General features: G+C 38.7%; 1 protein-coding gene across 3 annotated transcripts in view; it reads left to right on the plus strand.

Moving 5' to 3' along the window:
- Window positions 1-15,719, plus strand: part of LOC134641095 (neprilysin-like) — a 35,538-nt gene that overhangs the window by 11,364 nt on the left and 8,455 nt on the right. For all 3 annotated transcript variants that reach the window (XM_063493303.1, XM_063493304.1, XM_063493305.1), the window contains 9 exons: window positions 8,077-8,157; window positions 8,584-8,679; window positions 8,783-8,901; window positions 9,049-9,117; window positions 9,572-9,706; window positions 11,331-11,432; window positions 11,556-11,692; window positions 11,841-11,934; window positions 14,573-14,701. In XM_063493303.1, the coding sequence (XP_063349373.1) occupies window positions 8,077-8,157; window positions 8,584-8,679; window positions 8,783-8,901; window positions 9,049-9,117; window positions 9,572-9,706; window positions 11,331-11,432; window positions 11,556-11,692; window positions 11,841-11,934; window positions 14,573-14,701 (962 nt within the window). The remainder of the gene's footprint in view (window positions 1-8,076; window positions 8,158-8,583; window positions 8,680-8,782; window positions 8,902-9,048; window positions 9,118-9,571; window positions 9,707-11,330; window positions 11,433-11,555; window positions 11,693-11,840; window positions 11,935-14,572; window positions 14,702-15,719) is intronic.

The raw sequence follows: 15,719 nt of genomic DNA on the forward strand, positions 1-15,719 counted from the left end.
GTAATAAAGTGGCATTTTGACTAACAAAAACTGACAGAACCTGTGTATTGTACGTACAAAGTTTTGATTTTGCTTTGGGGCGCGCGCGTGCGCGCGGGGGGGGGGGGGGGGGGGGACTAAATACTTACTACCTTTACTTGAAAACTGCAGTGTTGAGCTAGATGGCTGTTTCAGCAACTGCTGGGATTATTTTAGTTTACACAATAGCAAAGTAGGCTGTGGCGCAGCCGAGCTCTAAGAAATTACTGTTTTTGTCACTGAATGGGGAACAAGACTACATGTAATGGCTCTATAACCACTAAGTATATGAAAGTTGCATGTAACTTATGGGTCTGAAACATGAAGCCAGTGCTGATGCGCCAGCAGGAGGCTGCTACTTTGATTTCAGAAAGCAATCTAAGATCAAATTAAACATTAACCTGAGTAAACACTTTCCATATCAGTTGAAGGTTTTAGTTACTTGTTTTAATTTGTCTGCTTCTTACTGAATGCAAGATATTATTTATTTTTAAAACTATAATTAGAGTCAAAAAGGATGATAGAGAGGGGTGTGCCTTAGGGTGGGCTTACCTGGTGACTGACAATTTGCCACAAGGCCCCCCTGTTCCTTTCTTGTGACCTCTATTTTCTAATAGCTAAGATGCTGACAGCAAAAACAGTCAACGCGAGGCCTCATAATGGGATTTTTCTATCCAATGACTATTGGCTATGTGCATCTTTTATGTACATTCTATTAACAAAACATCATTTGTATTAACTAATTAGTATTAATATTAATTGTAATTAATATTTAATTTAAACAAATGGAGATTTAAAGTGCAGTTGTTCAGCCTATTTTAGTTTAAACATAAGTAACAAAAAATAGTTTTTTTTTCCCAACCTAATTGCTTCAAACGTTTTATTTGTGGGGCAGCTGACCCTCAGAATATCTCCTCTCCCCAAATATTTCCCAGCAATAGCACACAGAGAGCAAACAAAAACCTGACTACAAAATCCAAGCAGGATGCCAATTTCACTTAAACAAAAAATAAATAAAAACTCACTGTGCATGTGGAGTAGAAATGTATTTTTTCAGAAAAAAAGCAGAATGATTTCCTACCATCATTGCACAACACATGTCCTTTCGCCTAGACCACAGGGGGTTGACTCATAGGATGTTCTGATTTTGATACTCTTTTCAAGTCTGCCACTGATTGGCTAGGATTATGGCTCTAGACTACTCTGTGACATTCAGAAAAATATTATGGTTTTATGCAATTGCTTCTTTACAACATTAACCGATAGAAGCTTCTCCAGAATATTCTTGAGTACACGGTCTGATATAATATCTTTTACCTGAAAATGTACAGCATTAGCAAAGCCATGAAAAAAAAGACAAAGAAATTTTAATTAGGAAGTCATTTTCAGATATATCGCAAACAAACACAGTCTTAGATAACACATTTTAATAAATTGTAGCTGAATGGGAACACTAGACGGGGCTGCCTCAGAGAAGCTGAGATGTTAAAGCTATTGCATAAAAATTTTTAAGCTAATCTGTATTCCTTTGGTAAAGACGTTTCCTTACAGTGGGTTTATTGTCCCTACAAATGTGTAAAGCAGGAAACTTAGAGTCTCAAAACACTTTTGACTCATTTCAGTCTTGACTTCATTTGCAATTTCTGCTCGTAATATACACTAAGTACATCCTTCATAGTCATGTATTGTAAGCAAATCCAGCTGCACTAAAAACACTGCAAGTGAAATGCCTTGTGGAATGAAAAACACTCAGGGATAAAATGGCAATGCAGAGGGTAGAAACTCTAAATTTGGATTCTGTATCATGCTGAGTGGTTTGGTTCAAATTGACGTGACGTCTCAAGCAAACATCAGGTGGCACAAAATCCATTCTCAAATAAATCCAAATACACACATAAGGGGTGAGAGAAAGTGTGTCTGTTTGTGTGTGTGTGTGTGTGTGTGTGTGTGTGTGTGTGTGTGTAGAAAAGAGAGTGAAAGGGTAAGCCTTTGCTGTGGTTAAACATTAGCGCCAGGCAGTCAGTAATCCAATCACACACACATGATCTGTGCCCTTTTGCAGGAAGCGCCCTGTGAAGGGTCTCTATCTCAGGACTTCATTACAATTAAATGAGCGCATAAATAGTGCACACATGGTAATAAGAAAACGGGAGGATTAGAAATACGAAAAAGGTATAAAGAGTCTGAAGTGAAATGCAGTCATGCAAGAAGTGAAAACAAGTAGACCTATGAGGGAAAAAGGAAGGAAATTACTTAAAAATGAGCAAATGAACCAAAAAAAAAAAAAAAACCCACTCAAAACTACACACTGAGCATTTGGTACAAAATTCTAGTCTGTGTGTTTGTATTTGGATAAATGATGTTCTCTGTGTTTCAGCATACCAATTTTGAAAGAAACTAATGGATACAACATCATTATGGTGGTGAGGGGGAATATACTTGTCCCTCACCTGATCTCAGTCCGATTGAGCTGCTGTACCATTTAATTAGGTGATAACAGCCTACTCAGAGGTGGGGGAGGCAGTATCTGAGCCACGTTAATTATATCTTCTATTTTCCGAGGCAGGTCTATAGATAACAGTGGAATTTAAACTAGGAATTTTGTGCTGTGATCCAAAAATACATATAAACATAAAATAAGCACAATAAAGAAACCTCTAAGTTGGTTTTATATGTCATTTTAAATCTAACTCTCTCATCAGTTGGGCTACTTGTAGGTCTGTGTATAGTAGTCAGGATTTCCTTTGAGGATGTCAATACTGCCACCCGGAGCTGCTGGTTCCTGCTATATTGTCGCCCACTCTTATAGATCTTCCTTTTAAAGAATGCTCCTCATGTTCTTAGTAGGCTTGAGGTCAGTGGATGATGGCTGTCACAGCGTGATTGTTTTCCTTTTTATTCCAAGGGGTAAAGGATGTTTTGTGCAGCAGGAGATAGAGATACTATTTTGAAAAGGTATCTCTTGGAATCATTTCATGTATTTTAGAAAATCTTTTTATGACTCTTCTTCTTTAACACTAGAATGAACCAATTAGAATTTGATGGTCACTGGTACAAACCACAGTCACCCATGTGGCAAACAAACAAAACAAACTGTGTCCAAGGATTTCCGAATCCAACCTTTTCTCATCACATACTAATGTATGTAATGAGTGGCTGGCTTTGCACATCTCTCACCCCCTTACTCACCCCTTATGAAAGCTTCAAAAGCACTCTTTTGCACCACATTTAAACCTAGTGGTTAGGTGTAATTTTCCTACATGCAGGATTGCTGTTGTGAACCATGACCAGCTGTATTCATTGTCTAAAGATAACACGTGAGTGACAGTGGAAGTCAAAAGCAAAAAAACAAAACAAAAAACAACCCAATAGAAGTCAGACACTGAAAATGAAATAATAACAATAATAAGAAAAGAAAAACCTCCGGCCATCCCTGAGTCACAGGAATATCAACCTTTGAAACAGAACTGTTATCTTTCTCTGCCACAGCTGGTGTATTAACAACTGCTGCCAAAACACTTTGTGTGTAAGGAAGAGATGCCAGCAACATGTGACAGATCAGCAGTATTTGATGCACTGAGGTAATAACTGGTCACCAGACTCCGTAGAAAACAAATTTAATCCAAAGTGAATTTGCAGAAACAAAGACTGAAACTGCTCAAATATGTATTTTGCAGACCTACTGCTTATAAAGGGAAAAAAAATGATATTTCATATCAGATCTTGATAAATTAAATATTAAAGTTGATAATCTTTCCTGAAAATGAATTGTGTAATTTATGGAAACCCAGATCTTTAAACTGTAGAGAGCTGTATTGAAAATCCTTTTTTGAGCAGTTAAAAAAAAAAATCTAATTTGTTCTTATTGTTATCTTTTCATATCAACCCCACTCATAGTGACAGGATTGTTGTCCTCTTGGACTCAGGGGAAAGTTTGCTGTCAAGTGCCCGTGTAATTTAAACTCCATCCTCTTTCCTGTATTGATCCTGGTGTGTCACTGAGCTGTGCAGCATGATGGTGTGTATCTGTTGATGCAATATTTATAAGATAACTTTATAATTGTCAGGAAGCATTCAGGTCATGTTGAGCTATGTGACGGCTTGTCTAAGTCAAAAGGTTATCAAAGGTTATCTTTCTAACACATCCTACCTACTTAACCACCCACTGAAGAGTTCACTTTTGATAACACAGAAATTGCTCTCCTTGGATAAAGTGGATAATGTCAAAACAATCAGAAAGAATAAAACAAAGAAAATATCATTCAAGCCTTTGAAATGTTGGTAGCATTTTTTGTCAGGGATATTTTGCATATCCTTCTTAGATCTTAGTCAAAATCTCTGCAGCAACACAGCACATGATTTATATATTATTTAATTTTTATTTTTTATGAGTTTTGTGTTGTCAGAAAGAAAAAGCGACTAATTTTCAGACATTAGGGTGAGTGCAGCACGGGAAGTAAAGCATGTCATCTACTAATTGGAAGGTTGGTGGCTCGATCCTTGGCTACTCCCAGTCTGTGTGCCAAATATCCTCGAGCAAGACACTAACCCCAGTTTGCTCTCTGATGCATCCGTTGGAGCATGAATGTGTGTTAATGTTTCTTTCCAAGCTCTTGAGACTGTGTGTGAATGTTAGATAGAACGCATTCACACAAAAGTGAATGGGTGAATAAAGCGCGTTGAGTACAGGTAGAGTTGAAAGGTGCTCTATAAGAGCCAGTCTGTTTACCATTTACCATGTAGGTTATACATGCTTGTATTTGCCGAACATTTAGTCTGCTACACTAAACGCCATGGGGAAAATTACCTTAAATCCTTTCTTTTAGACTCAAGAAAGGAGGATAGTACTAACCAGACAGTGTTTGCACAGCTTGTCTTTGTGGCTATCAACAAGCGGAAGTTTATGAATGCAGAGGAGACACACAGTCTGAAATACTAAGCTAGCTATACCAATGATTTCTTCCATTAAATCTTCAAAAAGCCATCCCTGAGGGACTAAATGTTTAAACATGCTACAGTAATCTAAATGAATGACTTCAATCGCTCACTCTTGTTGTTTAGATGACTGGTTCTCTAGACAGCAGGCCAGTTCTGAGAAGCCATGAGTTCATGAACGGGCATTATCTCTGTAGTTCGGTCTGTAGCAATTTCTCTTTGGCTGTACCTTGGCTAAAAGTTTTTGTTCTGTTGAACGTCAGAAGCTTATAGTTATCTGTGTGCACGGCATTGAAAGAGTTAAATCTACTCTGTAGATACTACTATAGATGTTTTGTCCTTCACTTGTCCAGTTTCCTCTATTGTTTTAAGGACACGCTGCAGACTGTGCTGGGATATGCCAGGTTTTCACCTAATAGCTCCTTGGAAATCACCTTGTTGGTGCAAACATGTCATTTTATGCCTAATAAACTGTGTTATCCTTGGCATTTTACATAGGATTTAACTATAGAGTTAGGAACAAATGATGTGTTTGTACGACAGGCTAGTAACAAAATACCTAAAGACACCATTTAAAATGGGTTCTTTGCTAAGCTCTCTGTTCTGTGTAGACACAACACTGGTTCATCCCTTGAGTTAGGTGTTTTTTTTATGCATGAATCATACACAGTGTTAAGGGCTAAAAAACTAACAAACAATGGTCAGGTTAAAGGACTGGACTGAAAATAAGAGAAAAAGAAGCCCATGTCCAAGGAGAAACTTTTAAAAAGCCCTGAAAAGTGTTGCTTAAAACCATTTAAAATAATTACAAGAAAGTCTGGGTCCTCAGAAGCAAAAATATAAAGAAATGAGAGGTGACACAAGACTTTTGCACAGCACTGTAGTTGTAAGCACGTGCATTTGTACTGGTATTCACAACAAACAACTACTACTTGTAGCTGGGAAAGGTGTTAGTTGTAGACACAGATATGAACCTGGGTTACAGTCTTTGAAAGGTCGGTGCACTAGCACGTTAAATGCACTATCTTATGCTGAAAATGTAAATGCACATATAGTCCTGATGAGATACATTTTCAAAATGTGAAATACATAAAAGCTGCTTCTTTCTCTTGAGTTGTCATAAACAATAGCAACAGCAATCATAAGTGCAGCTATTTACATACATTCCGTATGTAGACAAAGCATATCACAAGGCACTTAAACTTGAAAGACATTTACATCATGTATTATTCATGATACAGGCCATATAAAGCAACTATACAGTTGATGAACAGAAACAAAAAATCTAAAAGCTGGGGAAAAGTTGAGACTTTTTTCGATGGAGAAAAATAAATGTAATTATATTTGCTTTTTTTTGTGATACCAGAATATCTTTAGTCTAAGTCATGTTGTGTCCCTACATTGTTACAATGTTTCCTATCACTTCAATGCACTTGATTAGATAGCTATGTGCTGTAAATCATAATAACTGCAACCAGCATATTGAAGTGACATGAACCTCCAGTTTCTGATAGGCCAAACCATCTCTCTAATTTTTTCTCCAAGGTTCCCTGAACCACCCCCAGAAATCCCAGCATAGTAGTTGAACTGCAGTGAAACATTATGACGTGATAGTCAGGCTCATGAGGTTTATGTATCAGCGTAGTGCAGGGAGAGTTAAGTTCTTCATATTGTTGGTGCTAAATGACAAACCAGCAGCTGGACTTGAGCTGAAGTTTCAGATACCTCCTGTGTAGGTGTAAGGTTTTGTTATTTTGAAGCACCGAGGACACAGACTCTGTACCTGCATCACATAACAATAAACTTGCTTTAACCACAGCAGTTTGCAGCAAACACAAAAATTACTGACTGTGTGGGTGTTTGAACCTTGATGATGAGAAAATGTATTTAGGCACATCCTCGTGTTGCTCCTGCTCGTGTGCTGCTGCTGAAAAGTGACAGCAGTTCCTGTAGGAATAGCTACACTTTAAAGCTACAATATGCAACTTGGTGCCTTGAGGCGGCACAGGAAAAGAGTATTGGTCCCCATGCCCTCCCCCTCAGTTTAGCAAGTTTACACCCCAACACTTATCACTCATTTTGATTAGCTGTCTACCTAGAAATGCTATCTAGCCTGAGGCTGAGCTAACTGGCGTCCATATGCCCACAACAGGTGTTGAAGAGGCAATGAACGCAGGTAATAAAACAAGCGCTGGTGCTCACTCTTGTTTCCAAATGGCCCTTTACTGCCACACCTTCAGCTTTGTTGCTCCTTGATTTCTTTCCACCTCTTTTCGTCTGCTCTGTGCCGTCACTCCCATGCCAAAAGGTATTTGTGACAAACACAGAATAAAATATGCATTTATTTTTACATGATTTTGCATGATAACATTTATCATGCCCATTTAAAAGATGGGAGCTAGAACACTATTTATTTATCTATTTACTCATTGATTTATTTATTCAGTCAAAGTAAAACTGGCTGTTCACCTTATACGGGGCCATTTTCACATTTTGACAGTGTATTGATGTATTAGCTTTGCTCTTGGGGCACCTGGTATATCAAAGGAAAATTCCAATACACACTATGTTGCATGTGTTTTTATATAACATTTAAAACAAAAATGATTAAAGCTTTGTCTTTGTCTATTTTCTGCAAACGTAAACTATCTTCAGAAGACGATTTATTCTGTACTTGTTTATGACTTTAAAAAAATGCACTTTCTGAATTTTTTTTCATAATAATTCTTCAGGTTGTTTTTATTTAGAGAGAAATAAAACAATTAAATTGAAAAGAACAGCTGTGACATGTTTTTCTTCTTAGAATAATTACATTTCTTCTGTTTTGTCACCGGTTACTATCTACTGCAAAGGTTTTATATCATAATTTACTTTGTGTTGCCATTTTCTGACACAAGGACCGAAAGCATCCCTTAATTAAAATAATTAAAATGCATATGCATGACAGCTGAATTCTTGAATTTTTGAATCCCCAGAGATAAGAAAAAGAAAACCTCTACGTTGTACCTGAGGTTATATGCACCCAACTACTCCCTCTTTCCTTATTGTGCAGTGAGCAACGTTGCTTCTTCATCTTTGTCTGTGATTCTTTGCTTCATGCTTGCTCTGTTTCTTTATTTGAAGGTGTCCTTGAAAAAACAGTGGAGGGGGAAGCTGCTGCTCTCACCAAGGCTAAGACCCTTTACAAGTCCTGTACCAATGAGAGTGAGTCAGCGGGCAAAAGACATTAACACGCTATGCCTTTTTAGATCTTCTATTATCCTAATGTGAACAGTCATTTTGTAAATTGCTGTTGAAGGTTAAATGTTTCTTATTCAGCTTTTGTATTGTCTGTCAACAAAACTGTCATGAAAATGTACATGAATCATTAATTAAAAAAAAAAAGAAAGAACTGCAATATTTCTGCTTTACATGATTCAAATGAATGCTTTCTTCAGAAGTGATTTGCTTTGGAAGCCACATCAATAAACTCCTCAAAGGCCTCTGAATTGCCACAGGTTTAGTATGTACTTGATAAAAAGCAATACAGTGGTTGAATTTCTTTTTAATTGATTTTCACAATTTTATGGGTAGAAAATAAATGTATCTACACCACAAAACCTATTTTCTTTGATTTTCGCTTCTAACTAGGTTTAATTGAGCTGAGAGGGGGGAGTCCTCTGCTCGACATGCTGCCTGATGTGTCTGAGTGGCCTATAGCTGTTGACAACTGGGAGACCAATTATGGTAGAGAACTTTGTTTCTTTTTCAAGTGTCATTGGACATGATGTTATTGATGCCATTTCTTTCTTTTCACTTCTTTTTTACTTCTTTTTTCTTATTTCTTCAGGGAGAACATGGAGGTTGGAGGACGTCATTGCCAAGTTGAATGAGAAATATGGAACCCTGCTCTTGGTTAACTTTTTCGTTGGCACTGATGACAGGGATTCAACCTCGCATATCATTCATGTAGGTGTACGCCTGTGGCAAGGAAAAGAACTCACCTCCCTCTGTTCATATTCAAAAAGCCCTCATGTCCCTCTGTTCACTGAAAATAATGACTAAGCCTTTATTTGGCTTTGATACTGAAAATAAATGTCTTCTTCTCCTTGCCAGTTTGACCAGCAAACAAGCCTTGGCCTGGTGTCCAGAGATTACTATGCATGCACTGGTCCTTATGCAGAGGTCAGTTTGCATGTTTACATGTATATAAATCCACACGCCACTGCAGTGCAGCTAAAGCTTTTTAATCAATGAATAATGCAAGCAGTTCCAACTATTCATTTGAGCCCCTGGATTTCATGTCCCTCAGAATTTGTTCCGAAAAACACAAATGATGAGGCTATCAGCCGAAACATCCGTTCACATCAGTGCACAAATAAATTTTATTCCTACTCTTAGAAATGTAGGGAGTTTGTATGTTATGAACGAAAACACACATAATGCTGATAACTCTATCTCAATCCAAACCAGATGTGTGAGTGGAACAGACGTCCTTTGCTCTGGTTTCACTTTACAGCTTCCTATTTTGCCTTAATTGATATGCATGTTTGCTATAGACGGACTTTGTATCAGTCAAATCTTGTTTTAGTCAGTGGTTACTGAAATCAGTGAGTTACAAGTTGTGTTTATTTTACAGGCATGTCGGGCCTATGAGCAATTCATGATTGACCTGGCTAAGCTGATGCGCAAGGACCGAGGACTAGTGATCAATGAAACTCGCATTAGAGAGGAGGTGACACGAGTTATAGACTTGGAGAGAGACATTGCTAATGTAAGTATGGATTTGTACTTTGCAGTTTTACAAGTAGAAATATGAATTCAAATACTTAAGAACCTCCTGTACTTTTCGAAATATGCTTATTATGGCTTTGAGAAACCATGGGAAAGAGATCTTGTTTTCAGTAATGCATACTGTAGTTCAAGCCTGCTCAGTTCCAAGTATTCATCCAGTTCCAAGTTTGATTATAATCAGTAACTGAATGTAAAATAATTCCCGGTCCACTGCGAAAAGTGTGGCAGATATAAAATAGAAATCGTCAAACTAAAACTGGCTAGTTGTCACTGGGCACATGTTGCTAGTGTAGACTTCCTGGTGGTTGAGAGCTGTCCATAATGAAACAGCTAGCAAGATTATGTGGCAAACTGAACTACACCACAATCAAAAATAAACCTCTTTCTCACATCTTACCCTTTTCCAATGATAAGCAACAGAAGACGTGTAAGTTAAACACATATCATTTTATAAAATGTGAAATACACCTTTTTTTCTGAGCTTCTTCATTCCCGTTCTCCTTGACCTATGTGCAGATAAGGGAGTGACATTTTCTTCTTGTTAGCTGAAAGAGAATATTTTTCAGGTAATGGAAAGAGAGACATTTGGATGTCATTGATATATAACTACTGTTAGTGATGCAAAGCAGGCTGGTATTAAGCTAAACTAATCTCAATTTTGAGGCTAGTGAATGAGGTGACAGCCATTGAGACTGAATAGTACAGTCAACTAAAATATTACAGAAGAAAGTTAACCATAGCCTGGAATGGTAACTTGGAGTAAACTGTCAGTAATAAAGCAGTAAAATAGCAGATACCTTAATAAGCAAGTCAACATAATGAAAAACACTTGCACATTTTTTGAGGAGATTCAGTGAGTTGCCTCCTGGTGAAATCCAAGATTTTCTGAATCATCTAAAAACTGTCAGTACCATACCTGATAGAGCTCACTGACCTGCAGTTAAATGTAGAGTTGCAGGCTGCGGTGACATAATTACCGTGATCATTTCAGTATATAGAGGCAACCTACAACTGATGTAAGTTAAAATGCAGGCAAAAACTTTAGCAGGGCAAAGACTTTGTGCAGGTTCAGTAGCTTTATCTTTCTGTTTAAACTGGTACATCTTGGCAGACTGAAAAAATGATGGTTCAAAGGTTCCTTCTTCCTTCTGTATTCTAGTTCTGTTTTTTTTCATCTAACTTAACACAAAAGGTTTCTGTTAGCAGGATGACCTCCCTGTCATCCATTTGTAGACCAAACCTCCCTCCTCTGTGTGTGTGTCTGTGGTTCCAGTCTGTAGCAGATGATGTCTAAAACAAGCTGTTAACCAGCCTGATCCCAACACCGTGACTTTTCATCAACAGTTTTCCACACTCTGTGTTTGTCATCCTAGTCTGTTCTGCTCTGCTCCCTGCCATGCTTCACTTCTCCTCCACTCAGCTGCTGGCTTTTACAAGGCAGTCACACCATTCGCGCTCTGACATTTACAGAGCCAAAGCCTCCTGGGATGCCAAATACGTTTGATGCTGCTGGACCTGCACTGCAACTGTACGCATGTGTCAGGAAACAGGAGGGTTGTGACAGCATTCTTGATTTTTAGCCCCTCTGTCTTGCTCTTTCCAAGGCTACTGATACCCCGGAGGATCGTAACAACCCGGTGTTGCTTTACAACAAGATGGAACTGGGGGACCTAAACGCCAACTTCACCCTTGAGGTTGAATCACAGGTAAAAAAAAATTCTTTATGTACCACAGTTTGCTGTTTTCATTTCACATAAATACTTCTTGCTCATCTTTATCTTCTTCTCCTCTTTATCTCTGTGGGGATTTTTAAAAAACCCCTTTTGAAGCTATTTGACTGGAGTTACTTCACAGCTAAAATAATGAATACAGTCAACATCAGCGTCCCTGACACAGAAAAGGTCATAAACTACTCGCCCAACTATTACAGAAGGCTCAACCTGATCTTGGCCAAATACACCAAGAGGTAGGTGTGTTCATTTAAGTCTGTATCTGTGATGGAGTATAAAAACCTGTTTTTGTCTCTAAGCTTGTGGGGGAGGGAGTGCACAGTATTGATAGCTTTGTGTGAGTATGATTGCTTTTTTTCTTAACATGTTTCTGTCTACTCACAGGGATCTGCAGAACTACATGGTGTGGCGTTTTGCTATGAACATGGTGGTGGGTCTTAGCAGAGCTTACAGAGACACCAGGAAAGCCTTCCGCAAGGTACACGCACAGGACCTTGATGCTGTTATAGTCCATGGAAGGTCCTGTTTGCAGACACTGCTGCTTACCTAAGTTATTAAAAGAAATGCAAACAACACAGGGTGCAAAGCAGTTAAAAAATGTTTGCAGTAATGTTCCTGCTGGTATGGGGCTAAATGACAATACCTATGCTTTGAATTAAATGCTAAAGTTAGCATGGGATCATGTTTAAGATGCCAACATGCTGATCATTTGCAGGTTTGTTTACCACTGTCACCACCTTGCTGGAATATGTGAGCATGTTAACACTTGGCAATTAGTGCTAAACAGAAACTATCTAAACCACAGTGGAAACATAAGTAGGTTTGCAAGTACTCTATGATTGACCAAATGAACTCACATTTATAATGAAACGTGTTGGTGGTTACATTAGCACATAAGGCTGCTTCCAAATGGTTATTTACTGCACTTTTTTGCTACTTTTATATAGCAATATCAGTTACCTTAAGCTGATACAGTTTATCTTCTAACACTGACAAGGTTACTGGAAAACCATCTAAGGTTAGAACATGTTTGAGATTTGTCTATGCAACATGCAAAATAGGCACATTTTTAGAAATTAGTAGATTTTATATTTTAAATGAATTTTGGGGGAGTTAAGAGTTTTCATTTTGAAAAATTCTTTTAAAAAAAGTGGGGATGGGAATCAAACCCTACTGCCACCCACACACCTACAGTCAGGTCCAAAAAGTAGCAAAAAAAGACATCGACACAATTCTAACATTTTTGGCTCTATACAGCACCACAATGGATTCCAAATGAAACGAACAAGACATGCTTTAACTGCAGAGTGTCAGCTTTTATTTGAGGGTATTTACATCCAAATCAGGTGAACGGTGTAGGAATTACAACAGTTTGCAAATGTGCCTCCCACTTCTTGAGGGACCAAAAGTAATGGGACAGAATAAGAACCATAAATCAAACATTCATTTTTTAATACTTGGTTGCAAATCCTTTACAGTCAATCACAGCCTGAAGTCTGGAACACATAGACATCACCAGACGCCGGGTTTCATCCCTGGTGATGCTCTGCCAGGCCTCTACTGCAACAGTCTTCAGTTCCTGCTTGTTCTTGGGGCATTTTCCCTTCAGTTTTGTCTTCAGCAAGTGAAATACATGCTCAATCGGATTCAGGTCAGGTGATTGACTTGGCCATTGCAAAACAGTCCACTTCTTTCCCTTCAAAAACTCTTTGGTTGCTTTTGCAGTATGCTTTGGGTCGTTGTCCACCTGCACTGTGAAGCGCCGTCCAATGAGTTTTGAAGCATTTGTCTGAATATGAGCAGATAATATTGCACGAAACACTTCAGAATTCATTGTGCTGCTTTTGTCAGCAGTCACATCATCAATAAATACAAGAGAACAAGTTCCACTGGCAGCCATACATGCCCACGCCATGACACTTCCACCACAATGCTTCACTGATGAGGTGGTATGCTTAGGATCATGAGCAGTTCCTTTCCTTCTCCATGCTCTTCTCTTCCCATCACTCTGGTACAAGTTGATGTTGGTCTCATCTGTCCATAGGATGTTGTTCCAGAACTGCGACGGCTTTTTCAGATGTCGTTTGGCAAACTCTAATCTGGCCTGCCTGTTTTTGGGGCTCACCAAAGGTTTACATCTTGTGGTGAACCCTCTGTATTCACACTGGTGGAGTCTTCTCTTGATTGTTGACTCTGACGCACATACACCTGCCTCCTAGAGAGTGTTCTTGATCTGGCCAACTGTTGTGAAGGGTGTTTTCTTCACCAGGGAAAGGATTCTTTGGTCATCCACCACAGTTGTGTCCTGTGGTCTTCCTAGTTTTTTGGTGTTGCTGAGCTCACCAGTGCGTTCCTTCTTTTTGGGAATGTTCTAAACAGTTGTTTTGGCCACGCCTGATGTTTTTGCAATCTCTCTGATGGGTTTGTTTTGTTTTTTTCAGACTAATGATGGCTTGCTTCACTGGTAGTGACAGCTCTTTGGATCTCATCCTGGCAGTTGACAGCAACAGGTTCAAAAAGCAAACAGCACACTTGAAATGAACTCTGGACCTTTTATTTGTTCATTGTAATTGGGGTAATGAGGGAATAACACACACCTGGCCATGGAACAGCTGAGAAGCCAATTGTCCCATTACTTTTGGTCCCTTAAGAAGTGGGAGGCACATATACAAACTGTCATAATTCCTATACTGTTCACCTGATTTGGATGTAAATACCCTCAAATAAAAGCTGACAGTCTGCTGTTAAAGCATGTCTTGTTCGTTTCATTTGGAATCCATTGTGGTGGTGTATAGAGCCAAAAATGTTAGAATTGTGTCGATGTCCCAATATTTATGGACCTGACTGTAAATCGAGATGAGATGCCACGACCTACTAAGTGCTAAGGAATTGATGCTAAAACTGCAGTATCAGTCAGGCTCTAATAAACAGTCGATTTCAACACGTTGCTTCATTCATATTCTTCCTCCATGCATTAAAAATCTTGGTAATCCTTTTTCTAATCTAATCATTTCCCCACTGCCCCATTTTCTATTGCCATGAGCCTCTTTAAACAATATGCTGACCAGTTTATCCTTCATCTTTAATTGATCTGTGCCTTGTTACTTTCCCTGCAGGCTCTGTCTGGTACGACGTCAGAGGCAGCAGTGTGGCGACAGTGTGCTCTATACGTCAACAACAACCTGGAAAATGCTGTGGGACGACTTTATGTGCAGGAGGCATTCTCTGAAAAGAGTAAAGAACTGGTCAGTAGAAGGTGCATTAGGCTTCGTATTGTTAAAACACATTAGACTCATTCAAAGATAAAGAGCTCTTGGAAATATCCTTCATTAGACAAGATACAATCTCTGTAATGGAATTCCGCACCTTGTTTATTGAAAGCTGAAACTGATAACCTAAAAATGCCTCTGCAGGGCATTACAAGAGGAGTGTGGACGTTTATGTATTCAGTTAGTCATACATACAACAAAAAACATGTGTTTCAGGCACATCTGATGGAGAGTATTTTGACACCCACTTGTGTTTTTGTCACATTTGTGTCTTGTCTATCAGAATACTGTAGTTTTTGCTTGCCTCCACTCAAAGCAGCTGAACAAGGTGTCCTTGTTATCATGATCACACCACCCACACTGTAAATTCAAACTGCCTATGCATGTGTATGTGTGAGCTGTGGCATCTCTCATTGTGCATGTGAATCAATTTTTATTTGCGACCATGTACAGCTTTCACAAATAGAAATACATTATTGTAAATTTCTGTCATATCATCAAGAATTTTACAGTATCTGTGTATGGCAGTACATCCTCTGATGCACACAGTACACACATTTCATTGTGACTAACTGACCTGCAGCTGCCACACTTTCTTTAAGTGACACAGATACAGTATCTTTTTGATATGTTCTTCTTTCCTTTCAGTGCATACACTTTAGGTAAGTTGTTGTTTTATACTGCTGCTATTAGTATACCATCGATACAATATATACTCATCTGCCACTTTATAAACCAAGGTATGCAGAAGAGCATCTCAGAGGTCACAACACCTCAAATCTTGAAGCAGATGGGCTACAGCAGTAGAAGACCACAATCGCTGCCACTCCTGTAACCTAAGAACAGGAAACTGAGGCTGTAACTTGCATCGACTCATCAAAACTAGACAATAAATAATTGGAAACATGGTACCTGGTCTAATAAATCTCAGTTTGAAAGCATGGTTCCACCTTGCCTTGAATCAATGGCACAAGCTGCTAGTGGTGTAATGGTG

This window comes from Pelmatolapia mariae, linkage group LG14 (assembly GCF_036321145.2).
Source record: "Pelmatolapia mariae isolate MD_Pm_ZW linkage group LG14, Pm_UMD_F_2, whole genome shotgun sequence".
NCBI lineage: Eukaryota > Metazoa > Chordata > Actinopteri > Cichliformes > Cichlidae > Pelmatolapia > Pelmatolapia mariae.